At 46.8% G+C, this 27,217-nt stretch overlaps 2 protein-coding genes across 2 annotated transcripts; one reads left to right on the forward strand and one right to left on the reverse strand.

The window, feature by feature from the left end:
* Positions 1-6,563: 6,563 nt before the first annotated feature.
* On the forward strand, positions 6,564-12,590 carry LOC148043979 (C-type lectin domain family 2 member B-like). The gene is made up of 4 exons (XM_087722639.1): positions 6,564-6,842; positions 9,020-9,171; positions 10,148-10,290; positions 12,241-12,590. The coding sequence occupies exons 1-4, from the start codon at positions 6,749-6,751 to the stop codon at positions 12,362-12,364; spliced, it is 513 nt and encodes a 170-aa protein (XP_087578765.1). The 5' UTR covers positions 6,564-6,748; the 3' UTR covers positions 12,365-12,590.
* A 2,033-nt stretch (positions 12,591-14,623) lies between these two features.
* Positions 14,624-26,046, reverse strand: LOC148043980 (regenerating islet-derived protein 4-like). The gene is made up of 7 exons (XM_087722509.1): positions 25,992-26,046; positions 25,090-25,145; positions 22,465-22,528; positions 21,250-21,344; positions 19,602-19,748; positions 16,518-16,626; positions 14,624-14,691 (listed from the first exon to the last, which is right to left on the reverse strand). Exons 1-7 carry the CDS (start codon positions 26,044-26,046, stop codon positions 14,624-14,626), a joined length of 594 nt encoding a protein of 197 aa, XP_087578635.1.
* Positions 26,047-27,217: the final 1,171 nt, after the last annotated feature.

A 27,217-nucleotide genomic window follows, 5' to 3' on the forward strand; every position in this document is an offset into this window, starting at 1 on the left:
CACCACCAGTGTGTGTGTGTGTCTGTGTGTGTGTGTCTATGTGTGTGTCCCTGTTCTCGGATTCACAGTTGGGGCTGGGATGCCAACTGCCACCAGGTTGGCACTTTTCAGCTGGAGGAAACCCCCCCCCCCGAAGGTTCCGGCACAGCTTGGAGTCCTCCCTCCCCCCTCCACCCCCCACTCCTCCCGCAGATTCAGATCCTGGATTGCTAATCTCCCCCTCCTCTTGCAAACGAGAAGGGAGCAAAGCAAAACTCAAAGCCCCCTGTTGTGTTGGATTCAGCTCACAGGATGGATGCGGAAAAGAAAGGGGGGGGGGGCTGGCTGGTCTTAGGACGAGGAATAAAGAGATGGCGTTTTATGATGGATGGATGGATGGACGGACGGACGGACAGACAGACAGACAGACAGATAATAAATAGGGGATTGATAGATAGAGGTTCATAGAGATGATAGATAGATAGATAGATAGATAGATAGATAGATAGATAGATAGATAGATAGATAGATAGATAGATAGATAGAGAGACACATGATAGATTATAAAGTCAGACAGACAGATAGATAGACAGACAGACAGACAGACAGAGACAAGATAGAGCTAAATGATAGAAAATATAGATAGATTATAAGATTATAAATAGATGATAAAGACAGACAGAGCTAAATGATAGAGAAGGATATAAATTATAAGATAGATAGATAGATAGATAGATAGATAGATAGATAGATAGATAGATAGATAGATAGATAGATATGGATGGACGGACAGACGGAGGGGCAGAGCTAAATGATAGAGAGGGATAGATAGATAGATAGATAGATAGATAGATAGATAGATAGATAGATAGATAGATAGATAGATAGATAGACAGACAGACAGACAGACAGACAGATATGGACGGATGGACAGACAGACAGGCAGGCAGAGCTAAAGGACAGAGAAGGGCAGATTGAGTGGATAAATGGATCACGGGAGATCTTTCAAATGCCACAGGGCCCTTTTGAGGCCTCCCCAGCTCTGGGCCGGAGTTCCTGACACTGAAAGGCAAGGAGAAGAGAGGCTTCAAGATGGCGGCCGGCACCTGGGCCCCAAGGAGGTATATATATATATATATTGGAGGAGCGAAAGGCCGCTGCCTGGGGAGGCCCTCGCAACGCAGCCGGCTTTGAAACCTGGACTGCCGGGGTGGGGAAAAAGCCTCCAGGCCCAAGAAGGGCAGAAGGTCCTGTGAATGGCTGCAAGGAGTTTCCTAACCCAGAGAGGCCTTCAAACTTGTCCACTTTAGGATGGGTGGACTTCAACTCCCAGAATCCTCCAGCCAGCTATGCTGGCTGGAGGATTCTGGGAGTTGAAGTCCACCTGTCTTAAAGTGGACAAGAAGCCATTTTAAATTTTGTTTTCATTTGCATTGCTGAAAGACACCCCCCACTCCTCTTTGCAACCCCCCTCCCTCAACGGCAGGGCCAAGATGGCCCCCAATGCAGCCGTGGGGAGGTAAAGCTGCTTTGGGGTAGGGTTGGGCAAAGGCTGGGACCACCCCTCACCCCCAGCCTGGCTCACAGCCATTGCTTCCCCTCTGCAGGGAGAGGGGGGGGGGAGTTGCTGGTTGGGAGGGGCCAGCCCACCCCCAGGGAAGGTGATTGGCCAGAGAGGGGCATTCTGGGAAATGGAGTCCCTTTGCTGCAGCCCCGCCCAGAAGGGAGGGGCCTCCGAACCTCCCTCTGGAACTCCCCCCCCCAAATAAAACGGCCTCTCTTGGTCCCCACGAAGCCCCCCTTGAATGGGGAAGCCCCCCCTCCTGTGGAGTTTGTAAACCCCCCACCCCAAAGATATTTGTGGGGGCTTCCCCAGGCCTCGCCTGGCGTGTGTGAGAAGCAGGAGATCCAAGGGAGGCCCGGCTGCCATGTTTAAGACCCCCAAAGTCGGCCCTGCCAAGAAGGACCGCCCTGCCAAGGGGTCCCGGGGGTTGAGTGTCTTGCTGGACAGTGACATCTCCGGGCTGCGCAGCCGTGGCAGCACCTTCCAACGGTCATCCTCCAGTGAGGTGCAAGATGAGGGGGGCCCTTCTCAGCTCCCCCCTGTTTCCCAGAGTAAGCCTCAAAGAAAGGGGACCCCCGTCTCCTGGAGGAAGAGGAGGAGAGGGGCCACACCTGGGGGCCCTGGGCACAAGACGTCCAGCCAAGGCTCGGCCGGAGGAGATGGCTGCCAAGGCTTCCCAGAGGCCCCGCTTGACCTATCTGGGGGTGGCCTGTCAGGAAGGGCTCTGAGTCTGGGGGTCCTGGGCACTCAGCTGGGGACGGCAGTGCACAGGAGCCTGGATTAACCCTTCGTAGGATCTCGGACTCCTTTGCTGGTCTGGAAAGACCTCGATGGAATGGTGCATGTGGATGATCTGGGCATGGAGGGGAGGACCAGAGTGACCAATGGCCCCAAAGGACATATTACCCCAGTGCAGAAGGAGGAATCTTTTTTTAAAAAATTTTTTATTTCTCATATATACATTCACAATTATATAATCTCATAACTGTTGTTAATAATATGTATTTATAACAATTTTTCTCCCCTACAATTGACAATATAATTGAGATTGCTTTCTTACTATCCCATACACCCATCTTATTTTACAACAATCCTACTTCTTCTTCCTTCCTTCCCTCCTTCCTTCCCTCCTTTCTTCTCTCCTTCTCTCCTTCCTTCCTCCTTCCTTCCCTCCTTCCTTCCCCCTTCCTTCCCTCCTTTCTTCTCTCCTTCTCTCCTTCCTTCCTCCTTCCTTCCCTCCTTCCTTCCCTCCTTTCTTCCCTCCTTTCTTCTCTCCTTCCTTCCCTCCTTCCTTCCCTCCTTCCTTCCCTCCTTTCTTCTCTCCTTCCTTCCCTCCTTCCTTCCCTCCTTCCTTCCCTCCTTCCTTCCCTCCTTCCTTCCTTCCCTCCTTCCTTCCCTCCTTCCTTCCCTCCTTTCTTCTCTCCTTCCTTCCCTCCTTCCCTCCTTCCTTCCCTCCTTTCTTCTCTCCTTCCTTCCCTCCTTTCTTCCCTCCTTCCTTCTCTCCTTTCTTCTCCCCTCTCCTTCCTTCCCCTCCTTCCTTCCCTCCTTCCTTCTCTCCTTCCTTCCCTCCTTCCTTCCCTCCTTCCTTCCCTCCTTTCTTCTCTCCTTCTCTCCTTCCTTCCTCCTTCCTTCCCTCCTTCCTTCCCCCTTCCTTCCCTCCTTTCTTCTCTCCTTCTCTCCTTCCCTCCTTCCTTCCCTCCTTCCTTCTCTCCTTTCTTCTCTCCTTCTCTCCTTCCTTCCTTCCCTCCTTCCTTCCCTCCTTTCTTCTCTCCTTCCTTCCCTCCTTCCTTCCCTCCTTCCTTCCCTCCTTTCTTCTCTCCTTCCTTCCCTCCTTCCTTCCCTCCTTCCTTCCCTCCTTTCTTCTCTCAGAAGGGGGAATGTTTCATTTCATTTCATGTCATGTCATTTCATTTTTTCATTTCATTTTATTGTTTTATTCTATAAACCTTTGTTTTATTAAATTTTATTTTATTTTAAACTTTTAATCTCATTTTGCTTTCCTCGCTGTGCTTTATTTATTAAAACTTTATTTATTATTGCACTTTATTTCATTATAGTACTTTATTTTGTAGGGGGCCCTTGGCGCTCTCTGAAGCTTACGCTGTTTTCTTGCAAATATTCCATAATCCAAACAGGGAACATCATCAGTGTTAGAAGGAAGTAGAGCAGCTGTGCTGGCTGGGGGATTCTGGGAGTTGAAGTCCACAGGACTTAAAGTCGCCAAGGTTAAGAAACACTGGAAGTAGAGTTTTCCTCTCTCCTGATATATACAAATAGTTTGCCCTGTGAGAGATTTATTTTATCCCTTCCCTTCCCTTCTCTCCTACTTCCCTTCACCTTCTCTTCTACCATTTTTCCCTGTAAATGTTTACATTTTTTTAAGTGTTTACCTTTTATTTTAGCCATCAGAAGTTACTCCAGACAGCTTACAAAAAAATAATAATCCCACCCAAATCATTGAGTTATAAAGCAACCTTCAATTATTCTACCTGGCAGTTGAGTCAATCCTGTGCAGAGAATCTTTTCTAACAACAATTTTGGCAGCTGGGGCTGCATTCCTCCGTTCTCATTTCTGCTTCCTTCCCTTTCACAGATGCCCGGAATACGACCAACTGGTTTTGCTCCGCGCTTGGCCTTCTCTGCATCTGTGCAATCCTCTCCCTTTTGGTGGCCCTCGTGAAAATGAAAGGTAGACTGACTCGGTTGGGCTCAATTCTGGTTGCAAGTCAAGGAATACTTGAAATAAGATTGGAAGAGACCTCGGAGGGCATCTAGTCCAACCCTTGCTCAAGCAGGAGACCATGCACCCTTTCAGACAGTCTCTTCTTGAAAACCTCCAGGGTTGGAGCATTCACAACTTGTGGAAGGAAGGATTTCCACGAGTTGATTGTTCTCACTATCAGGAAATCCCTCCTTAATTCTCGGTCTGATCAACTCGAAAAAGAGCTTACAGATCCTTACAAAAACATTTGTAATTCTTTCGAAGGTACAAAAAGAAAATTTCTGGTTGTGGGAATGGGAAGACTGGTAAGCCAGCACTATTCATTATTGGAATGCGCACAAGAGCTTTGGCCACTTTAAAACATTAAATAAGGAAAGAAATGAGCAAAAATAACGAACAGAAACACACGTCTTTTTCTTCAACTCCCCACTGTTTTGAAACAGCATCATGTCCCCCCCTCCAAAGTTATCAACAGGAAAGCAGAAGTAAAATGTAATTATATACATGTAAAATAAAGTTTAGGAAGCATTTTGCACTTTGCCTCAAACAAAACCGATTAGCAATAGAAGAGAAAAATTGTAATTCATGGTTGAATTGTAGGGTCCTTGGTGATCTCTGAACTTGGTGGTTTTCTTGAAGACATTTCCTGACCCAACTACGGAACATCATTAGTGCTAGAAGAGAGGGGTGTTCGCAGAGAGGAGGAGGAGGAGGAGGAGGAGGAGGAGGAGGAGGAGGAGGAGGAGGAGGAAGGAGAAGACGGAAGAAGCAGTAAGGAAGGAGGGAGAGGTGGGATGGAGGAGGAGAAGAAAAAGAGGAGGAGCAGAATATGGAAAAAATGGAGAAGGTGGAGAAAGCGAAGATAGAGAAGGAAGAGAAGAAATGAAGGGGAGAAAAAGGAGGAGAAGAAAGAAAGGGAGGAGGAAGAGAAGAAGAAAAAGAGTAGTAGTAGTAGTAGTAGTAGTAGTAGTAGTAGTAGTAGTAGTATGATGTACTCCTTGTTGCTTTCTGAGCAGGGTTGTTTTTTAGCAGATGTTTCATGACCCAACTCAGGAATATTATCTGTGCTAGAAACCCCACTCCCTTCTAGCATTGATGATGTTACCTAGAGTGGTCATGAAACGTCTGCAAGAAAACCACCCAGTTCAGAGATCACCAAGAGGCCCACAATTCGGTTCCACCATAAATCCGCGGTAGACTAAAGCGCGCTCGACGAAAGCGCGTACGTGACGTCATCACAGCGCGACGAAAACGGCACGCTGTGAGTGGTAAATTTAAAATTAACACGAAAACCTTACCCTAACCCCCCCAAACCTAACCCTAAACCTAACCCTAAGCCTAACCCTAAACCTAACCCTAAACCTAACCCTAAATCTAACCCTAAACCTAACCCTTAACCTAACGCTAAACCTAACCCTAAACCTAACCCTTAACCTAACCCTTAACCTAACCCTAAACCTAACCCTTAACCTAACCCTAAACCTAACCCTAAACCTAACCCTTAACCTAACCCTAAACCTAACCCTTAACCTAACCCTAAACCTAACCCTTAACCTAACCCTTAACCTAACCCTAAACCTAACCCTAAACCTAACCCTAAACCTAACCCTTAACCTAACCCTAAACCTAACCCTAAACCTAACCCTAAACCTAACCCTTAACCTAACCCTAAACCTAACCCTTAACCTAACCCTAAACCTAACCCTAAACCTAACCCTAAACCTAACCCTTAACCTAACCCTAAACCTAACCCTAAACCTAACCCTTAACCTAACCCTAAACCTAACCCTTAACCTAACCCTAAACCTAACCCTTAACCTAACCCTAAACCTAACCCTAAACCTAACCCTTAACCTAACCCTAAACCTAACCCTTAACCTAACCCTAAACCTAACCCTAAACCTAACCCTTAACCTAACCCTAAACCTAACCCTAAACCTAACCCTAAACCTAACCCTAAACCTAACCCTAAACCTAACCCTTAACCTAACCCTTAACCTAACCCTTAACCTAACGCTAAACCTAACCCTAAACCTAACCCTAAACCTAACCCTTAACCTAACGCTAAACCTAACGCTAACCCTTAACCTAACCCTAAACCTAACCCTAACGCTTAACCTAACCCTAAACCTAACCTTAACCCTTAACCTAACCCTTACCTTTATGTGAATCGGCTTGCTTTAATTTTATTTTAATTTTAATTTAATTTAATTTTAATTTTATTTGTCGCGCTGCTGATGACGTCACGTACGCGCTTTGATCGGGCGCGCTTTAGTGGACCGCGGTTTTGACGGGTCACGCACAATTCAACCCTGAGGTACAACTCTTCTCTTCTATTGGTACAAGGAAAGGTCTTTGAAGACGTGGTTGATAATTCATTCGACCTCTTCTCGGAGGAAGCCGCGTCTTTCCTAGAAAAGCGCAGGCGACCTTGTCCCGTGTCCCCCGGTGATCATCTGTCTTTGCCTTCCCTGCAAGTGGCCATGGTGGAGAAGAGGACGCAGGAGGAGGCAGAGCTGTGGCACTGGAAGATACTCACCTTGACCGAAATGTTCAACGACCTACAGATTGGCAAAGGTACTGGGCACACGGAAGAACCCAGCGTACAAGGGGCCCTTGGGGCTCTTTGAGCGTGGTGCAGATGAAGGAGTGGGGGGGTGGGGTTGCCCCTCACGCTGATGATGTTACCCAGTTGGGTCATGAAACGTCTGCAAGAAAACAACCAAGCTCAGAGAGCACCAAGGACCCCACAATCCCCCTCCTCCTCCTCCTCTTCCTCCTTTTCTCTCTTCTGCTTCCTTTTTTCTCCCCTTTGTTCCTTCTCCTCTATCTTCCCTTTCCCCATCTTCTCTATTTTCCCCATATTCTCCTCCTCCTCCTCCTTTTCTTTTCTTCCTCCTCCTCCTCTTTTTCTCTCTTCTCCTTCCTTTTTTCTCCCCTTTGTTCCTTCTCCTCCTTCTCTATCTTCCCTTTCCCCATATTCTCCTCCTCCTCCTTTTCTCCTTTTCTTCTTCTTCCTCCTCCTCTTCCTTTTCTCTCTTCTCCTTCCTTTTTTCTCCCCTTTGTTCCTTCTCCTCCTTCTCCATCTTCCCCTCTTCCTCTTTCCTTCCATCTCCTTCCTCCTCCTCCTTCCTCTTCCTCCGCCTTCCTTCTTCTTCCTTCTTCTACTTACTTCTCTTCCTTTCTCCTCCTTCTCTCTTCCCTTTCCCCATCTTCTCCATTTTCCCCATCTTCTCCTCCTCCTCCTCCTTTTCTCCTTTTCTTCTTCTTCCTCCTCCTCTTCTCTCTTCTCCTTCCTTTTTTCTCCCCTTTGTTCCTTCTCCTCCTTCTCCATCTTCCCCTCCTCCTCTTTCCTTCCATCTCCTTCCTCTTCCTCCGCCTTCCTTCTTCTTCCTTCTTCTACTTCCTCCTCTTCCTTTCTCCTCCTCTCCTCCTGCTCCTCCTCTCTGCAAACCCCCACTCCCTTCTAGCAGTGGTGATGTTCCCTGCAGAAGAGGGTATCACATAATGTAATAACCGGTTCGCCCAGAACCGAAAATGTGGGTGTGCGGGCGCACTTACGAGCATCATAGCATCCCCGTGGTCATGTGATCCAAATTCAGACACTTGGCAACTGGCGTGTACTTGTGATGGTGGCAAGCATCCTGGGTGTGTGGGTGTGTCACGCAATCACAACTGGCCACCTGGCCAAGAAAACCAGAGCCAGATTTGTTTAACGACCATGTGATTCACTTAACAACCCCAGCAGTTGGCTTAACAACCAGGACAAAAAAATAAAAAAGGGAGAGTAAACACAGGTGAGACTCACTAAGCCAGGGAAATTCTGATTCCCGATTGTGGCCATAAAGTTGAGGATTACCTGCCCCCCTTCTTCTGCCTTTCCTGTTCCTCTCCTTTCTCCTCTCCATCCTGACTTCCCTACTGTCCTCCTTCCCTCCCCTCTAACCTTTGTTACATTTACATATTTTCCTCTACTGAGGACAACCTGGTTCTCTTTTCCTTTCCTTGCTTGAAGAGGCAAGGATTATAAATCCTCTCGCCTCATCTAAAATGAAGTTTAATCGCTATAGGGATAAAGAGGAGGAAGAGAAAGAAGAGAAGGGAAAGGAGGTGGGAAGAAAGAAGGAGAGAAGAAAGAGAAGAAACTGGGGGAGGAAGGAGGGAGGGAAGAGGAGAGGGTAGTAAAGAGGGAAAGAGGGAGGGAAAGAAAGAGAGAAGGAGAGTTGAAAGGAAGGAAGGAAGGAGGGAGGAAAGGAGGGAGATTAAGAGAAAAGGAAGGAGGAGGGAAAGAGGAAGGGAAGGAGGGAAGGTATGTGAGAAGGAGGGGGGGATCGGGGGAGGGAAATGAGGGGGAAGGAAAGGAGGGAAGGAGAAAAGAAAGGAGGGAAGGCAGGGGAGAAGGAAGTAAGGGGGGAGGGAAGAAAAGGGTAGGGAAAAGAAAGAAATGAGGGAAGAGAAGAGGGAGGGAAGGAATAAGATACCTAACCTTTGATGTTTATAATGATTTGATAGTATGGGAATATCTCGAAATGTAGTTGTATTGTTTTTTACAAGTTATGGATGTTGTATTTTCTTTTCACCAATAAAATCTTATTTAATAATTTTAAAAAAAAGTTGAGGATTACCTGGGTTGTTTCAGCTTAGCCCACGGGTGTTTTTGAGGCCTCGGAGGGCACGGTGCCCATGCCCTGCTTGTACCAATGTGAGACCCGGGTGCTGGGTTGCGTCTCCTCTCTCTCTCTCTCTCTCTCTAGTTCTGAACTGCAGCAGCTGCAAACTCCGGTGGATGCAGCAAAGCGAGAAATGCTACCTCTTCCGGAACAGAGAAATGAACTGGCACTCCAGCCGAAACCTCTGCCAGAATGAGAACGCGGACCTGATGGTGGTCAGAAACAAGGATCAGAGGGTACTGAGGCTGGGGGGGGGGAGATGGGAGCAGACCAAAGAGGGCCCGAGTGATGCCCCTGTGAAACTGTACAGGGAGCCTCTAAAGCACTGTTTCTCAAACGTAGTGGTTTAAAAGGAGTGGACTTCAGCTCCCAGAATTCCCCCTGTCCGCATGCTTGAAGATGGGCGGACTTCAATTCCCAGAATTCCCCGTCTGCATACTTGAAGATGGGCGGACTTCAATTCCCAGAATTCCCCCTATCCGCATGCTTGAAGATGGGCGGACTTCAATTCCCAGAATTCCCCCATCCACATGCTTTAAGATGGGCGGACTTCAGCTCCCAGAATTCCCCCTGTCTGCATACTTGAAGATGGGCGGACTTCAATTCCCAGAATTCCCCCTGTCTGCATACTTGAAGATGGGCGGACTTCAATTCCCAGAATTCCCCCTGTCTGCATACTTGAAGATGGGCGGACTTCAATTCCCAGAATTCCCCCTATCCGCATGCTTGAAGATGGGCGGACTTCAATTCCCAGAATTCCCCCTGTCTGCATACTTGAAGATGGGCGGACTTCAATTCCCAGAATTCCCCCTATCCGCATGCTTGAAGATGGGCGGACTTCAGCTCCCAGAATTCCCCCTGTCTGCATACTTGAAGATGGGTGGACTTCAATTCCCAGAACTCCCCCTGTCCGCATGCTTGAAGATGGGTAGTTTCCATCCGTTGCTTCTTGCAGGCGCACAGGAAGTTTTTCGGAAGAGATAGGGCATCCATTTGTTTGAAATGGTCTGGGGTCTCCTGCCTGAGTAGGCGGTTGGACTAGAAGGCCTCCAAGGTCCCTTCCAACTCTGTTATTCTGTTATCATATTTATATGGCTAACGCAGCCAGGTTATGACAGTGCTGAGTGAATCAACTTTCATCCAAAACTGGAGCTCTGCAGCTTTCATCTTTCTTCTGAAGCCTGGCCTGACTCTGGTGACTTTATATTTTAGCCGTTCCTGAGGTTTCATACCTCTATGGATTATTACCTGGATCCGAAGACGAATGAATACGACAAATTCTGGATTGGTTTGGCCTACGATATCGTGGAAAGGAGATGGCTGTGGTTAGATGGAACTGCTTACACGCCCGAACGGTAAGTTCTCTCCGGAATGGGTGATTTCTCCGGGAACACCCCCCACCCCTTATATTACGAACCTGAATAACAGAAGGGAATTACTGTGTGGTTGAAATTGGTCTCACACCCTTGGTCATTGCATTTCAAATTATTTTCAGAGGACACCAGTAGCTCAGGATTGAACTTGGGGGGGGGGGGGGTTGGTGCTCTCTAAGCTGGGTGGTTTTCTTGCAGACATTTCATGACCCAACTAGGGAACATCATCAGTGCTAGGAGGGAGGGGATTTGCAAGGAGGAGGAGAGTAAATCAGCATTCCTCTTGACTGACGAGGGTCCCGTTTCCCAGGCTTCAATCGCTTCCCTGGCTGTTTTTTTGCCTGCTCGTCCAACAATCTTAGTAGCTGCAAATTGAACGGATGTCCTTGTTTATTAGCAATAGCAATAGCAATAGCAGTAGACTTATATACCGCTTCATAGGCCTTTCAGGCCTCTCTAAGCGGTTTACAGAGAGTCAGCATATTGCCCCCAACAATCTGGGTCCTCATTTTACCCACCTCGGAAGGATGGAAGGCTGAGTCAACCCTGAGCCGGTGAGATTTGAACCGCTGACCTGCTGATCTAGCAGTAGCCTGCAGTGCTGCATTTTAACCACTGCGCCACCTTGGCTCTTGGGAAAATGGGGTTGCGGAGGCTGCAATAGGCTATACTACCTATTATTGCAATGTGAGGCTACCAAGTGGCCGTTTTATTTGTTCATACATTTCCCTTTTGGACGGGAAGAAGGTGTGTTGACGGTATTGGAGTAGCCTCATATGGTTTCTGTCCTAGTTAGGTTGTTCTGTTCTGTGTTGCAATCTTCTGATATTACCTCATATTCTGCCTCTGCTCCCAGCAATTTGCCTCCACAGCAAGCTTCACTTTCACTTTCGCTTTCAGGGGGGGGGGGCTCCCGATCACCAGCTGTTTCAGGCTGCAGGGATTGGTAGTATAGCCTATTGCAGCCTCCGCAACCCCATTTTCCCATTTGCTGCAAGGAGGTAAATTGCTGGGAGGCAAAGGCCAAAGGATGGGGGCCAGCAGGGCTACATTCAGTGTATAAGACGCACCCAAATGTTCACCTTCTTTTTTTTGGGGGGGGGGGAAGCTGCGTCTTATACTCCGGAAAATATGGTATATTATATGACCCGGAGAAACGACACAGTCTCATTCGGCTGTATGCGTGTACATGGCAAGAGAAATGAATCTTGGGCGTTTATCAGCCGAGGGAAACAAAGCTGTTGCAGAATCTGGTAGATCTGCTATTTAAGCCTTGTAGTTTTGTCAAAAATTGTGTGGCTGACGTGACCCTGGTGTTCGAGGGTTGTGCCACAAAACATAAGCATTGCGGCAGCCACTTAGCCAGGTTATAGGTAGGGTTATCTTTTAACGCTTTGAGGGGGGGTCCTTTTGTGTTTCTTGGGGAGTTCATTGGACAGAGATGGCTAACCTTTTTCTAAAGGCACCTGCCCAGCCACCTGCGCATGCACGAGCGACCCTCTCCCCCCTCCCCATGCATGCGCGTGTGACCCCTGTATACGTGGGAAAATTTTCACCTTTCCCATGTATACGGGGGGCTTTCCTGAAGCCTGGGGAGGGTGAAAATGGTCTCCCCCGGGCCTCCGGAAGGCCGAAAATTAGCTGGCTGGCGCACACATGTGCACCAGACCCGAGGGCTGCCCAGGGCTGCCGTGCCAGCAAGTATGTCTCCACGTGCCACCTGTCGCACGCATGCTTTAGGTGTGCCATCACCGCTGTAGGATCTTGCAGGGTGTCCGTTCCTCTCATGTTCAGCCATTCCTCCTCCCTTCTAGTGTCGTCGCTGTTTGAGTTGGCTGAGCTGAGCATTCAGTTGTGCGACCGTTGTTCTCCCCGTCTTGAAACTGGGAGAACGAACGAGGAGGGTGACCAAGCCAACCTTCTCCATTTCAGATTCGCGAAGCTGGGCGACCATGGCTGTGCCTACATCCAGAATGGCAGCTTCCGCTCCCAGCCTTGCAGTGAAGTAGCCAAAAGCATTTGCGAGACAACCGTCCAGTTTGGATGGAGCCCGTAGTCCCGTTTATGGGCCAGGCCACCTCTGCAGCCCAGAGACCAGTTGCCCGACCTGTCGCGGTGCTGCAGTGGGGCGAAGCTATCGGCCTTCCCTCTCTCTCTCTCTCTGAAAGGGTGCAGGGTTTCCCGCCTGACCAGAAGCCCTCTGACTCTTTCATGCTCCTCTCATGCCCTTGTCCATTCTGTTTTTCTTTCTGCGATGGGAAATAAATCTGAATTTCTCCTTCTCTTCACACCCTGCTCAGTCGTACCTCCGTTCCAGGGCAGTGGAGAGACGAACGGGGAGTCGTGCTCCTAGCCTGCCTTGCTCCGACTCCAAATGGCTCTGCCTAGCAGGGGCCCCAGAGAGGTTGCAGAGCAGAAGGGGACAGAGCGGTGGGGGTGGGGGGGTTGCAGCCTCCTGCTGTTGCTGTTTCCTGCCAGCCACTCTCCCAGACCCCAACTTCCCCTGACCAGTCCTTCTTCAGCTGGCTGGCAGAGGCTCCCCAGGGCTAACAGGAAGCAAGCAAAGGGCCCCTAGTCTTTGCTACTCTCTGCAAGATGGGCACGTGTAACAAGGGGTGGAGAAAAGAGGAGAGGGAGGAGAGGAGGAGAGGGGAGAGCAGAGAGTAGGGGGGCAAGAAGAGGAGAGGGGAGGGGAGGGAGGAGGGGAGAAAGGAGAGGAGAGGGGAGGAGAGTAGAAGAAGAGAGAAAATAAGAGAAAATAGAATAGCAAAGAGAAGTAGAAGAGAAAAGAAAATAGAATAGAATAGCATAGAATAGAAAAGAGAAGAGGGAGAGGGAGAGAAGTGAGAAAAATGTCCCCACCCTGATCAGGGCCCAGGTCCTCCCGATGGCCAACCTTGTGAAAGACGGGCGGTACACACCATTTGTCGGCTGTGACCAGGGGGACCTTTGCCCAGGTTCGCCTGGTGCACCAATTGCAACCCTACCTGGATCGGGAGGCCCTTCAGACAGTCACTCACGACCTTGTGACCTCAAGACTGGATTACTGTAACGCGCTCTACATGGGGCTGCCCTTGAAGAGTGTTCAAAGACTTCAGTTAGTCCAGAACGCAGCCGCGCGAGCGATTGTGGGTGCACCCAGGTACACCCACATCACACCTATCCTCCGCGAGCTGCACTGGTTACCTATTAGTCTCCGAATCCGCTTCAAGGTGCTGGTCGCTACCTATAAAGCCCTACATGGCATCGGACCTGGGTACCTGAGAGACCGCCTCCTGCCGATTACCTCTCTCAGACCAATTAGATCGCACAGGTTAGGTCTCCTCCGGATTCCATCCGCCAGCCAATGTCGGCTGGCGACCCCCCGGGGGAGAGCCTTCTCTGTTGCAGCTCCAGCTCTCTGGAACGAGCTCCCTGTTGAGATCCGGACCCTTACGACCCTCCCGGCTTTCCGCAAAGCCACCAAGTCCTGGCTGCTCCAGCAGGCCGGGGGAGCCTGTGAAACATCCAGCCCCGCAGAAATTGTGAATGTAGCGGTTTTGTTTTTAAAGTGTTGTCTTTGTCTAGTTTTCCCCCTTCCCTTGTCTATTGTGAGCCGCCCGGAGTCCTTCGGGAGTGGGCGGCATACAAGACAAATAAATACAAATACAAGTTCTCTGAAGAACTAAACGCCCTACTAACAGCTGTGAGGAGACCAACATGGCAATTGTGCTGGGCAATTTTAGCGCATGATGGCCAGATAAAATCCCAGAGACTGACGTTCTTTCTAAACCAAGTCGGCAGTGGTGGGTTGCAGGCAGTACACCCCGGTACAGGTGTACCGGAGCCTGCCCGGAGCACCGGATACCGGTCCGGTGCTCCAGAGGACCCACCCTCCCACCCGAATTCCTTACCGGTCCTTTAAGTCTTCGGCGCTTCCGCACATGTGCACAGGGCTTACAGCGCCTGCGCGGTGCTGAACAGCTAGAGTGTCGCGGAGGCTCATGGAAGCGCTAAGACGCACGGGCGTGCTGCATGCACTCATGTGGACGCCGCCGGCCCGTTCCAACCGTACCGGTTGGAACGGGATCCAAAACCCTCCGCTGCAAGTCGCCCATCGCTTCACACATGGCTGGTGAGAGTACACACCACCGGGAGTCCTCTCAATGAATAAAAACACAGAAGAGAAAAATTCAGAGCATCGTCTGCACTTGGATTAGAGTTTATTGATTAGTGACACCAAATGGAAAAGAAAGCCTGATGCACAGGCAGCTGATGTTGTAGTAACCAGGGAGATTCTGACTTACAACCTTCAAGGTGCTTCCAGGTGTATTCATTAGAAATTCGTCTTGCACAGGTAGGGCTGTTCGACTTCACAAACCCGGTTATTCCAACGTCTATACTCTAGAAGGAATCAAATAATTGGTTAGACTTTTGTTGCAATTGTTTTGGGATCGCTCATCATTTGTACCTAAGAAAACTGGGGGGTGGGGTGGGGTGACACCAAAGATTAACTTTCTTGGATAGGAACATTTAAATATACAGTTTTTTTCATGGTAGTTTACAGGCAGGTCTTCAACTTACAACTGTTCCATTGAAAAGTTACAACAGCATTGAAAAGATTGATTTATAACTGATTTTGACTCAACCGTCATGGCATTCTCCTGATAAAGTGATCAAAAATCGAATATTTGGTAATTGGAATGTATTTATAATTCTTTTAGTGTCCCGGAGTCATGTGACCTTTTGCGACCTTCTGACAAGCAAAAAATGTGGAAGCCAGATTCATTTAACAATTGAGTTCCTAACTTAAAAGCTACAGGGATTCACTTAATGGCAACAAAGGTCATAAAATAGGGCAAAATTCACTTAACAACCGTTGTGCTTAGCAACAGAAATTTTGGGTTCACCTGTGGTCATAAATCAAGGAGTATCTTTATGCTGAATTATTTCCACTGAATTCATAAACCACAATTTATTTTCTTGTCTGGACATTTTTATAAAAAAAGCTGAATATGAATAATTACACTGGTAATTAATCATTACTGGCTGCTTCACTCAATGCAATCGAAGCCTTACAGGATTTGAATAGGCCAAGTGTAATGCAGCATCAAGATGATTTCAAATGATTCTTAGGATATGTCAAAACTATTAATTTCAGTTCATGATAACTAGACACTTAGGTCCTTGGTTTTAAGCATTTATATTTTGGGGAAGAGAAGAACTAATAATGATGCTATAGAGCAGTGTTTTTCAACCTTGGCAACTTGAAGATGTCTGGACTTCAACTCCCAGAATTCCCCAGCCAGCGAATGCTGGCTGGGGAATTCTGGGAGTTGAAGTCCAGACATCTTCAAGTTGCCAAGGTTGAAAAACACTGCTATAGAGAACATTTAAAAAGCCGATTTGAGTGTGTGGGGGGGGAATCAAAAGAATATTCCAGATTCACTGGGTTGCAGGATAAAATTCACTAAACTCCAGGCACGATTCCTGATTTTTCAGATTGCTCTTCCAGAATCCTTGATTTTTCCGTTGAGGTCTAGATGGAGGTTTTAGGTTTCCAGAAGTGATTTTTGTAAAAATACAAGTGGTAGCCTACTGATTAATCTCCAGACATTATCTCAAAGGTGCTTTTTCCAAAAAACAACTGGACTTTCTTGGGGATTTTTTCCCTCTTGAAGATGTTTAGTTTCTCATCCAAGAAGCTTCTTCGGTTCTAAAAGTTGGGAGTTGAAGTCCACAAGTCATAAATGAGCCACCGTTCCCCACCTCTGCTCTACTGGATTCACTCCTTAGAGTCATCCGTGGTAGAAAGAGCCAAGGTGGCGCAGTGGTTAAATGCAGCACTGCAGGCTACTGCTAGATCAGCAGGTCAGCGGTTCAAATCTCACCGGCTCAGGGTTGACTCAGCCTTCCATCCTTCCGAGGTGGGTAAAATGAGGACCCAGATTGTTGGGGGCAATATGCTGACTCTCTGTAAACCGCTTAGAGAGGCCTGAAAGGCCTATGAAGCGGTATATAAGTCTACTGCTATATAGAAATGGTCCCCAAGCCTCCATAAATTACTAAACAGGATTCATTCAGCAAATGAAGCCCACAGGTTGTGTGAATGCAGTCTCTGACTTTATGCACAGAGGCTGTGGAGAATGGGAAGGTTGTGCTTTTTCACACATCTGGGGAACACAGAGTTGAGAAGTCTGATACACTAGAACAGAAAATCTTCCCTTTACCGTCGGCATATAGTTCGACACAATTCTGTTTCTTTTTGCACTTGGAAGGTTGTTTTGGTGTCCAAGGAAGGTACTCCTTCGCGGATTCATCTACCCATCTGAATCGTGCCTATAGAGAGAGAAAGAAAGAGAGATGTCATCTCTCCAAGTGCTTTTCTGAATCTTGCAGAAATCAGGATGTTACATCTCAACTGTACTTCTCAACAGCCGAAGGGTCAAATGTACGAGGAATCAAGGTGTCCTAGAGGACAATCGCTTAAGCCAGCAGTGTGCGTCCCCTGCCGAAAAAACGCAAGATAGGCTCAGGATCAGAAAAGATGATAGGATTGCTTAATACTGCACTAGTCAGGCCACACTTAGAATAGTTAGAATCCAGTTCTGGCCACCACGATACAACAAAAACCATGCTGAGACTCTGGAAAGAGTAGAGAGAAGCGTAACCAAGATTAGAGGGCTGGAGGCTGAAACAGGATGAACAGTTGCAGGAACTGAATATGTCTCGTCTAATGAAGAGAAGGATTAGGGGTGATGTGATAAGCAGTCTTCCACTATTTGAGGGGCTGCCACAGAGCAGAAGGGGATATATTTGTCAAAGCACCTGTAGGTAGGACAAGAAGTAATGGGTGGAAGATTATCAAAAAATGATCCCACCCAATGTGAAATTTTCCGTGACCCGACAAAAGGGCGAATGACAAAACCACGCCCGACTAAACCGTGTCGCTAAAACCGCGACGTCATCAACGCGCCGACAACAGCGCAGAGACAGAAGGGCGATTTCATTCGACAGAGGGGCGATTTAAGTTAAGGTAAGGTTTAGGTTTAGGGTTAGGTTTAGGGTTACATTTAGGGTTAGGTTTAGGGTTACAGTTAGGGTTAGGTTTAAAGTTAGGGTTAGGGTTAGGTTTAGGGTTAGGTTTAGCGTTACTTTTAGGGTTAGGGTTAGGTTTAGTTTTACAGCGCGCTTCTGTCGCCGCGCTGTTATCGGCGCGATTCAGCGCTCATTCGTCGGAGCGCTTTAGAACACGCGATTTTGTCACCGCGGTTTAGTCAGGCGCGGTTTTGTCGTTCGCCCTTTTGTCGGTGAACCAAATTTTCTGACCCACCAAAGAGAAAAAAAATGGCAAGAAAGTAACAGGGGGTAGAGAGAAAGCAGAGCTACTATTTTATTTATTTAGCATATGGCAAATACATGGACTTAGGATAGTTCAAATGGTAATGTCCAGTCCACCCAGCCATTGAAGGACAGGGTGGTCTATGAGGAGGAGGTTGGGCTAGAAGACCTCTGAGATCCCTTCCAGCTCTAGGGTTTTATATTCTACATTCTGTTCTAAAACATGAGAGAATAAATTCAGGCTCAGGTGATTATATGCATTTTACCACTCCTACCCATGACCTTAACAAAGCTTAGAGGGTTACCCCAGCCATGATTGCTGTGAAGAAACTTTGGGTAAGACAGAGAAGTTGTGAAGGGAGAAATTAAAAATCCCTCCTTAAACCCCTGGACCTTAAAACTAAATCCTGAAGCCCAACACTGCCCCATTGCACCCTCCCACCATCAGAAAATTTTTAAAAGGACAGCATCCTTTAATTTTTTTTAAAAAAAATCTGTTCTGTTATGAAATCCGTTACATCCCTTAGATATGAGCAGATTTTTCATAAAATGGATATATTGATGGAGTGATAGAAGTTGTACTGTGTCAAAACTATCTCAAGGAGAAATCCGGCATAAAACTAGGGAGAAATTTCCTGACAGTGAGAACAATTGATTGGTGAAACTGCTTCCCTACAGAAGTGGTGGGTACTCTGGCAGAGAATTCGCAACTGGCAGAGATGGTAACAAGGTCAGCCAATGAATAGGGCTTAGTAACAAGGTCAGCCAAAGGTAGCTGAGACAGCAAGGAGCCTGGGTGTGGCTTAGCTGTGCTAAGCTCTGAGAACTGAAACTGAAACTAGTCTGCTTCTGGAACGGAAACCAATCTCTTCTCTCTACCACGTTGGAAGAGCCACTCTTGGTATTGTATATATCAGTGTTTCTCAACCTTGGTAACTTGAAGATGTCTGGACTTCAACTCCCAGAATTCCCCAGCCAGCGAATGCTGGCTGGGGAATTCTGGGAGTTGAAGTCCAGACATCTTCAAGTTACCAAGGTTGAGAAACACTGGTATATATTACTTCACGTGTCATTATGTATATAAAGGGAAGTTAATGAATCCTGCTTGATCAGCTACCTGTGTGTGTTTCCTGGATTTGATTGCTGCAACAAACTCTGACATGGTCTAACCCTGGAAGTTTCTAAGAAGAGACTGGACAACTATTTGACTTAAATGGTACAGGGAATCCTGCTTGAGTAGAGGGTTGAACTAGAAGACCTCCGAGGTCCCTTCCAACTCTGGATCAAGTTATTTGAGAGCCAGAAGCCGGAACGGGACATTTAGGCACGGAGCCTTAGCTGCACCTCCTTTGCCCCCAGCCACTCGCCTCAGCCATTTACAACCAGCTTTCTTTCTCTGTTGGCCCTTCCCCGATCATTCTCCGTGGCCCATGGGCCCCTGGCCCTCAGCCCCTTGTCCTTCGTCCCTGCCTAGTCATCCAGACCAGTGGTAGGTTCTAGATCCCGTCACAACCGGTACACTGCGACGGGACCAGGTGTCCACCTTGGGCACGTGTGCGCTGCACGCTTGTGCACACCACTGCTCTGCGACGCCCCAGCTGCTCGGTGGAGGTCGAAAGGAGAGAAATGAGATACAGAGAGAGAGGGAGGGAGGGACCCCACTAATATAGACTTGTGTGGACCTCCCATCAGAGTCTTAAAAGGGTTATAGCTCAACGAGCCTCATTGCATCAGCCTTGCCTTACATTGCCTCAGATTACAGATTACAACCTTACATCAGTTGGCAGCTATTAAATCCTCATTACCTGACATGAAGTCCTGGTGGAATTGTGCCATGATGCAAATCCATTGATAGATTGTCCTGTTCTTGTCACCTCCCCCTGCTCCAGACCTTTTCGTTGTCTTCAGATCTATCACTCCCCCCCCCCTTACCTCCCTGAGGGAGGATTCTTCTACTCACAACTTCTACTCACCTGCCTGCCCTCGATTCTGTACAATCCAATCCAGATTCTAAATATATCTTCATAGTTGGTTATTAAAAAAGATGATATATAATCCATTTCCCGTTCACTGAGGATGGAGGCGAGGTGGCCCTTTGTGCCGTAGGTATTGCATTCCTTCTGGGGGGGGGGGGACACCAAACAGACACAGGTGAGGACCTCCTGCTTTAGATTCCGATTTTGTCCTTTAGACCAAGGGTCTTCCACCCTGGCCACTTTAAGACTTGCGGACTTCAACTGCCGGAATTCTGGGGAATTCTGAGAGTTGAAGTCCACAGGTCTTAAAGTAGCCAAGTTTGGAGACCCCTGCATTAGTGCCCTCCCTCAGTTCCACAAGTCTAACCTTGTCCTTCCTTCTGGTTCACCAACTCCATCACCCAGTGCCTGTCTTCACGACATCTCAACTCTATAGCGTGGAATCAAAATCAGGACCTAAAAAATCCAGGCTCACTGCAGTATTTATCATTAACAATGCAGACTGGAGGAATTCCTTCCAGAAAATAATGCATGCACAGAAGCAATTTTTTTACCTACTGCACATGCGTGCATAGCATGCATCAAGTGTTCGTGCGCCCGAAGCGCGTCCCTGAGCAAATCGGCAGTAAAAGAATCTGGAACCCACCCCTGGCACATACCTAGGTCATAGATGATGTAAGCATAAATATTCATAATTAGTAGATGATGCAAGCAAAAAGAGGTATAGGGGTGTCCTGCCTGAGCAGTGGGGTGGACTAGAAGACGTTCAAGGTCCCTTCAACCTGTCATCTGGGTCAGAAGAGCAGTTGAACTCTGATAATGTTGGGGTGTTTTTTTCCCCCTTTTGTGAGTTGGGTTGTTCTTTATCTGTGGGCAGCAGGGGTCCTGCGTGGTGGATTTTTCCAGGTTTGTAAACCTTGCACACCGCCCAAAGACACATGTGTGGGATGGGTGGCCATAGATATCAAATAAATAAATAGGTTTTGAAGGAGTCACACAACAATTCAGTCCGTTTGTGGAAGTTCAGGGTTAAACCTTAAACCTATGTTCTCCTACGTGTAAACACTGGAGAGCAGGAAGCTATCCATCTCCCCAGACCTTTTGAAGGGAGGGGAAAGGGTCAAGCCACCCCTTCCCTGAACCCCAAACCCATCCTCTCCTCCCATGTTCTACTCATTGGCAGATGGTTTTGAGGTCTTGGTGGAAGGGAGGCGGTAGGATAGGGACCCAAATGGGGAAAACAAATGCTGGGATGTGTTTCTGCCGATCCAAGGACAGGTGGGCAGCACAGACACAATCCCATGCCAAGGTCCCTCATTTCCTTGGCAGGTGGACCCATAGGGGATGGTCAAACAAATCTGTTATGGTCTATGATCGTGTGGATGAAGCTCCATTGTGGTTCTACTCATGCTCTAGTCACATTGTTGTGGCCATATTAACTTTCTTGACCATAATCTTTGGACATCCCTGCTCCTTCCTTACCTCACCCCTTTCCTTCCTTCCTTCCTTCCTTCCTTCCTTCCTTCCTTCCTTCCTTCCTTCCTTCCTTCCTTCCTTCCTTTTTTCCCTTCCCACTCACAGTGAAGCATTACACCCAGACAATAAGCTTATAAGCTGAGTCGGAGGGTAGTGGGAATCCTCTTACCTCTGCATGATTCCAGCTGAGTTCTTCCTGGAAAAATCCATAACAAAAATTCTCAAACATGAACCAGTGCCTGGGACAAGATGTTGCTTCCAGACCTGTTGGTGGAAAGAGGAGACGTTGTCAAAGAGGAGGAGATTGTGGTCACCCATCCTGAACCCATAGATTCAAACTGAAAAGAGGAAGAGGAGAAGGGACTTGAAAAAGAGGAAGAAAAGAGACGCCCTAGAAATAAGGACAGGATGGTGCCCAGCTGGAGGGGAGCCAGGATGGGGATGGGGTGCAAAGTATGGTGAGAAGCTGGAAAGTCAGGTGGGGACATCCTTCCCTCAAATAACAGAGTCAGAAGAAGAAGAATGAAAGAGGAACTCAACAAGGACCAATGGGCTGGGAAGGGTCACAGGACACCTTTTACTTAAATGCCAATGGATGGTTGGGTGGATTTTCTGGTGGATTTCACAAATACCTTGACCCATTATTTATTGTTTCATTTTTGGTCTGCTATTAATCTTGGTTAACCTTTGTTTATCCGTTGTTCATTGCTGGCAAGAGGGTATTTTGTTTTTTTTTGGTCTCCTTTTTGTCTTTCTGATTGTGTCCCTTGAAGGGTGTGTAAATGTTGTTTATGTCTGTATGCCTGTTGATGGCTAATTTGGCTGGATCTCAGGCTTCCGGTTATGGTGGCAACTTTATATTTTCCTGCCGTGAATGGGCATTTTATATCCAATTTTCATGGCTGATGCCACATCCATATTTTCAGCTGTCCAACATAGAATCCCAGGGCTTGGGGGTGTTCTACAGTAGTTCAAACTCCTGCTCAAGGAAGGAGCCCTTATACCAAACGGTTGTCCAGTTTATTTTCGAAAACCTCCAGTGATGAAGCACCCGCGACACCGGGAGACACACTATTCATTAATTGTTTTCACTGTCAAGAAACCTCTCCTTATTTCCCTTTAATGAATTTGCACCTATTGGTTCTTGTCCTGCCCTCTTATGCTTTAGAGAATGAGTCAACTTCCTCTTCTCTGGGACACCCCCTCAAGTACTAGAAAACTGCTGTCATGACACTCCTAGTCCTTCTCTTTCCTAGAGTAGGCATATCTACTTCCCTTAGCTGTTCATCATACAATTTAGCCTCCAGACCTAATACCATCTTTGTGGCTCTTCTCTACCCTTTCTAGAAATACTTCAGTCTTTTTTGTATCAATCAAGACCTACCTTGTATGATGAAAGAGGCCACCAGGAAGCCAAAAAGGGACACACGAAAAGAGGCCAACCACATCTGGAAGGGAAAAGAAAGAAAGCTAGCCCAAGGAGCTGCTGTTACCATATGTATTGATGTCCTCTAGCTGTGTTGATTTCAGAAGGAGATTGGATAAATTCTAGGATGAGGATGGGATCTCATCGACTCCTACTCTTTCTGGCTATTTATCACATCCTGAGACAAGATTGGATGAGCAGTCACAAAAACAGCCAGGGAAGGGATTGAAACCTGGGAAATAGAAGCCTTGCCAGTCAACAAGAGTGCTGATTTGAAATACTTGGGAGGCGAGGACTTGGCAGCACAAGCAAACTTCACCCAACAACGTCATAGCCAGCCGTCAACACCCCAATCAACTTCTAAAATGCCACATACAATAGGCACCACCCAGAGAACAACACAAAGTCCACATTGTGCTAGAGAGAAGTTCCCTAAAAATGGGCTCAAGCATGAATCCTAAAGCACAGAAGGCAAAACCTCTGGTCCCGGTGAACGACCCAGATTGGATCCTGCAACATTATCCTGGAACACATACATTCACCTTCATTTGCATATCAATAAATGAGAATAGCATCCTTAACTGTCCAACAGCTTGCCATCCTCTTTGTGCGACTGAATTGCCTAAAGACTCCTGGGTTGACCTCTGTGAGACAGAATGATGGCCTGGATGAACTCCACTTTGTCCTTCTATCTTTTTGTTTTTTGATAATGAAAAAGAAATCTAGATGTCCCTGAGGAACAGTTTTTCCTTTCGTTGGCCTTTTGGTAAATTGCAGAAACATAAAAGCCACACATGAGGAGAACTTCATGAGAAGCTGAACAAGTCAATCCCCCACCTTAATGCCTTGACTGACACTGGTTTACCTGCCTTTAAAAAAAGAAACCTGTGGTTAGCAACGCAATACTAAATGCAATGGACCTGCCAGAAGTGTCCCCTCTATCAATTGATGGTCCTTCCTGAAGTATCCTAGAGGCTGGTCTTGGATGGACGCTACTTACAGCTCAGTCTTTGTATGCTGTCAGGAGAATTGGGAGTTTTTGTTCCTCCTGGGTACAATGCTGGTTCTTTCCCACCTATTTATTTATGAGTGGGTTTGGGAGTGGTGTGTAGGTATGGCAAACAGGCGGTACAAGGACAAATATCTACTGAAGCCAGAAGCACATCGAGATCATTGTTAATGTGGAAATGCCACGGCTGAGCAATGATCCAGGCAATGGGAAATAAATGATGCTGGAAGGAGGAAAATATGCACCAGCAGATCCCAAAGACTTGAGGAAAATATTCTTGAGAACAAGTTAGACAGCTTTTCAGGAAAGCTATTAAAACCTGGTTCTTCCGGCAGGCCTGGGGCTGTTGACCTTATAGTCAATCTCCTCTCCTCTGTGACCACCCTGTGGTGCTGGAAGACAATTGCCATGCCTTCTAAAATGTGCTGCCCTGCTCCCCCCACAGCAAGAGTTTTACCGGTGTTTATTCAAAAACCCCAAAGAGGTCCTCAGAAAGCATCCCTGTTGTGCAGGTCCACGTTCTAAGTCCAGTACAGCAAGAGTACTGGGAAACAGAGTCCTATGGGCACTCATGAAGTCCAAGAAACATTCCAGGTGTCAAAAGGGTCAGGATACACAGCACAAGCACAGAACTGGGCATGTTGCTACACCACCAATAAAATCCTCGGGGTGGGGTTAAGTAGGCAATGCTGGTGCAGCCCTTCTTGAGAGCTGAGGTTTACTCTTCATGAGTAGTCATTGTTCCTGTCTCCTCTGCTCTTTGTGTCCTTGGATCAGGAGGTGGGTGTAGATTCCACCTCCTCCTCATTGATAGTGGGAAAAGCTGCTCCCAGTCCTCACTTGGAGCCTCCTGGCCAACTAGCTGCAGCTGTGGCTCACCTCCTTCAGCCTCACCCTATTGTTGGTCTCACTAACCCAGCTGAGACTACTCCATCAGGCTAGCATTCTCTGAGCCCTGATATTGACCAATACTCATCAGAGAATTGCTGGAAGTTTGGCACTCAATCAAATCAGCAATCAACAAGAAGATAGAAATAACCAACATATAATCAGAAGGTCTCAAACAACACAATAGATTTTTCAAGATCCTGTTATTTAATTGATAAAATGCTGAAGATGTTATACATTCAATCATGTTTGACCGTTGGTGATTCTGTATGCCAGGCCTCTCTGCATCTTCTGATCTTGCATTATTTTCTATTCTCTGGTGTCTTAAAAGTGTTTTTTTCCAAAAGGCATTTTGACTTTCTTGGGTTTTTTTCCTCTCCTTTGAAAATGTTTTGCTTCTCATCCAACCTAGAAGTGAGGAGAGACTTCCTGGCAGTGAGAAAGATTAATCAGAAGAATAGCTTGCCTCCATTAGTTGTAGGTGCTCCATCACTGGGGGTTTTCAAGAAAAAGTTGGACAATCATTTGGCCAGGCTGGCATAAAGACCCTGCCTTGCTCAGAAGTGCCCCTTTTAGCCCTGGGCTGGGACAACCACATTTCTACCAGATCTCTTTAAAGGGGCTACCAAGAGAAAGGACCGGTTCCTTGCTAAATCTTGGGCATTTCTCAATCATCTTTATGATACCCCATTCAGCCTGTGTCGTCCCAAGGCATTGGGATAGGGACTCCCAGCATTCCTAGCTGAAAGGAGAGAGAATTGGAATTATGGGGGCTGCAGTCTGAATACACATCACGGGCATCTAGTTAGGACAGCCTGTCCCAAATAACAGCAATGTCTTCTGTTCAGCATGTTGCTGATCAATTGACCAAGAATATCTATGACTTGTCTTCCTTGTTCAGTAGTTTTATTTCAGGAAGAAATATCTGCATGATTCAGCAGGCAGAAGGAAGCCTCCAATCTTTTGTACTGTGATATGAATTCCCTGAAGAAATTAGTTTCATCTGAATAAATTTCATGTCTTCAGGATCTCTACCCCTCAAATGCTTTCGTCTCACTTTGGAAGGGCACTTTTGATCACTAGTTGTTGAGCTGTTTCTTTAGTAGAATAACAGAGTTGAAAGGGACCTTGGAGGACTTCCAGCCCAACCCTCTCCTCAAGCAATAGACACTAGATCAGTGTTTCTCAACCTTGGCAACTTGAAGATGTCCGGACTTCAACTCCCAGAATTCCCCAGCCAGCGTTCGCGAACGCTGGCTGGGGAATTCTGGGAGTTGAAGTCCAGACATCTTCAAGTTGCCAAGGTTGAGAAATACTGCACTAGATCATTTCAGACAAACGGTTATCCCATCTCTTGAAAACTTTCAGCGATGGAGCATCCACCTCTGGAGACAAGTCATTCTACTGATTAATTGTTCGGTCAAGAAATCCGTCCTCAGTTCTAGGTTGCAGCTCTGTTTACTTTCCATCCATTGCTTCTTATCCTGCCTTCAGATGCTTTGGGGAATAGCACGACCCCCTCTTCTTTGTGGCAGCCCCTCAAATGCTGTAACACTGCTCTTGTGTAACCCCTAGTCCTTCTTTTCACTAGACCAGCCGTATCCAATTCCTGAACGTGTTGCATCCTCCAGTTCCCTAATCATCGTTGTTCCTCCTCTGTGCTCCCTTTCACGACTTTCCAAGAGTCTTGCCTGTTTCCTGATCCTTGGAAATGTTCTTTTGGAAAAAGAAGCCAAAGATTTGATGGGCTGAGTTCAATGGCTCCATCCCAATCTCCTTCTCCAGATGTTTCACTAAGGGAGGAAACATTGTCTCCTCCAGGAGGGCATCAGCCACCAACTTCCTGAGTGGGGTTAAATAAAGACTTTAGGTACCTAAAACTAAAATCAGCAACACATGGCAGACTTAATGCAAGCTGGGCCAATTTCAGTACGGACTGTGATTATTATTTTTTAATTGCTTTTTAAAAATTCCTTGCCTATCCTCCCTGTCACGTTTTGATTTTCTTATTTTGTTGGTTCAAATTCTAATTTTTATTTGGTGAGAGAAAGAAAGGAAGGGAAAGCGAGAAAGGAAGGAAAGAAAAAGAAAAAAAATCCTTGCCTATCCTCCCTGTCACGTTTTGATTTTCTTGTTTTGTTGGTTCGAATTCTAATTTTTATTTGACGAGAGAAAGAAAGGAAGGGAAAGAGAGAAAGGAAGGAAAGAAAAAGAAAAAGAAATCCTTGCCTATCGTCCCTGTTATGTTTTGATTTTCTTGTTTTGTTGGTTCAAATTCTAATTTTTATTTGGTGAGAGAAAGAAAGGAAGGGAAAGAGAGAAAGGAAGGAAAGAAAAAGAAATCCTTGCCTATCCTCCCTGTTATGTTTTGATTTTCTTATTTTGTTGGTTCGAATTTGTAATTTTTGTTTGACAAGTGAAATAAAAAAATAAATTCCTTGCCTGTCATCTCTCTCACATTTTGATTTTCTTATTTTGTTGATCCGAAATTGTAATTGTTGTTTGATAAGCCAACAAAGGGGGGTGGGGAATCCCTCTCCCTTGAGGAAAATAAATACCTAGAGAATTCCCTAGAGAAGGGAAAAGAAAGATAAATAAATGAATAAATAAACAAATTCTTTGGCTTATCGTCCGTCATATTTGTGGGTTCAAATTCTCAATTAATTAATTTTGCTTGTCAAAAATTACAAATTAATGAATGAGATAAATAAATAAATCCCTTCTCTATCGTCCCTGTCACGTTCTGATTTTCTTATTTTGTTGGTTCAAATTCGTAATTTTTGTTTTAATGAAGCCAGCAAGAAGAAGAACAAT

This window comes from Thamnophis sirtalis, unplaced genomic scaffold (genome assembly GCF_051295495.1).
Source record: "Thamnophis sirtalis isolate CommonGarterSnake01/CBP01778 unplaced genomic scaffold, rThaSir2_p1.2 scaffold_9, whole genome shotgun sequence".
Lineage (NCBI taxonomy): Eukaryota > Metazoa > Chordata > Lepidosauria > Squamata > Natricidae > Thamnophis > Thamnophis sirtalis.

Coding starts and splice junctions, on each gene's coding strand:
- LOC148043979 (XM_087722639.1), top strand. CDS start 6,749: ATGGTGGAGAAGAGGACGCAGGAGGAGGCAGAGCTGTGGCACTGGAAG. Junction 6,843..9,019: donor CGACCTACAGATTGGCAAAG/GTACTGGGCACA, acceptor CTCTCTCTCTAG/TTCTGAACTGCAGCAGCTGC. Junction 9,172..10,147: donor TCAGAAACAAGGATCAGAGG/GTACTGAGGCTG, acceptor TTTATATTTTAG/CCGTTCCTGAGGTTTCATAC.
- LOC148043980 (XM_087722509.1), bottom strand. CDS start 26,046: ATGATTAGGGAACTGGAGGATGCAACACGTTCAGGAATTGGATACGGC. Junction 22,529..25,089: donor GACGACACAGGCTGAATGGG/GTATCATAAAGA, acceptor TTTCCCTTCCAG/ATGTGGTTGGCCTCTTTTCG. Junction 14,692..16,517: donor TGTCGAACTATATGCCGACG/GTAAAGGGAAGA, acceptor GATTCCTTCTAG/AGTATAGACGTTGGAATAAC.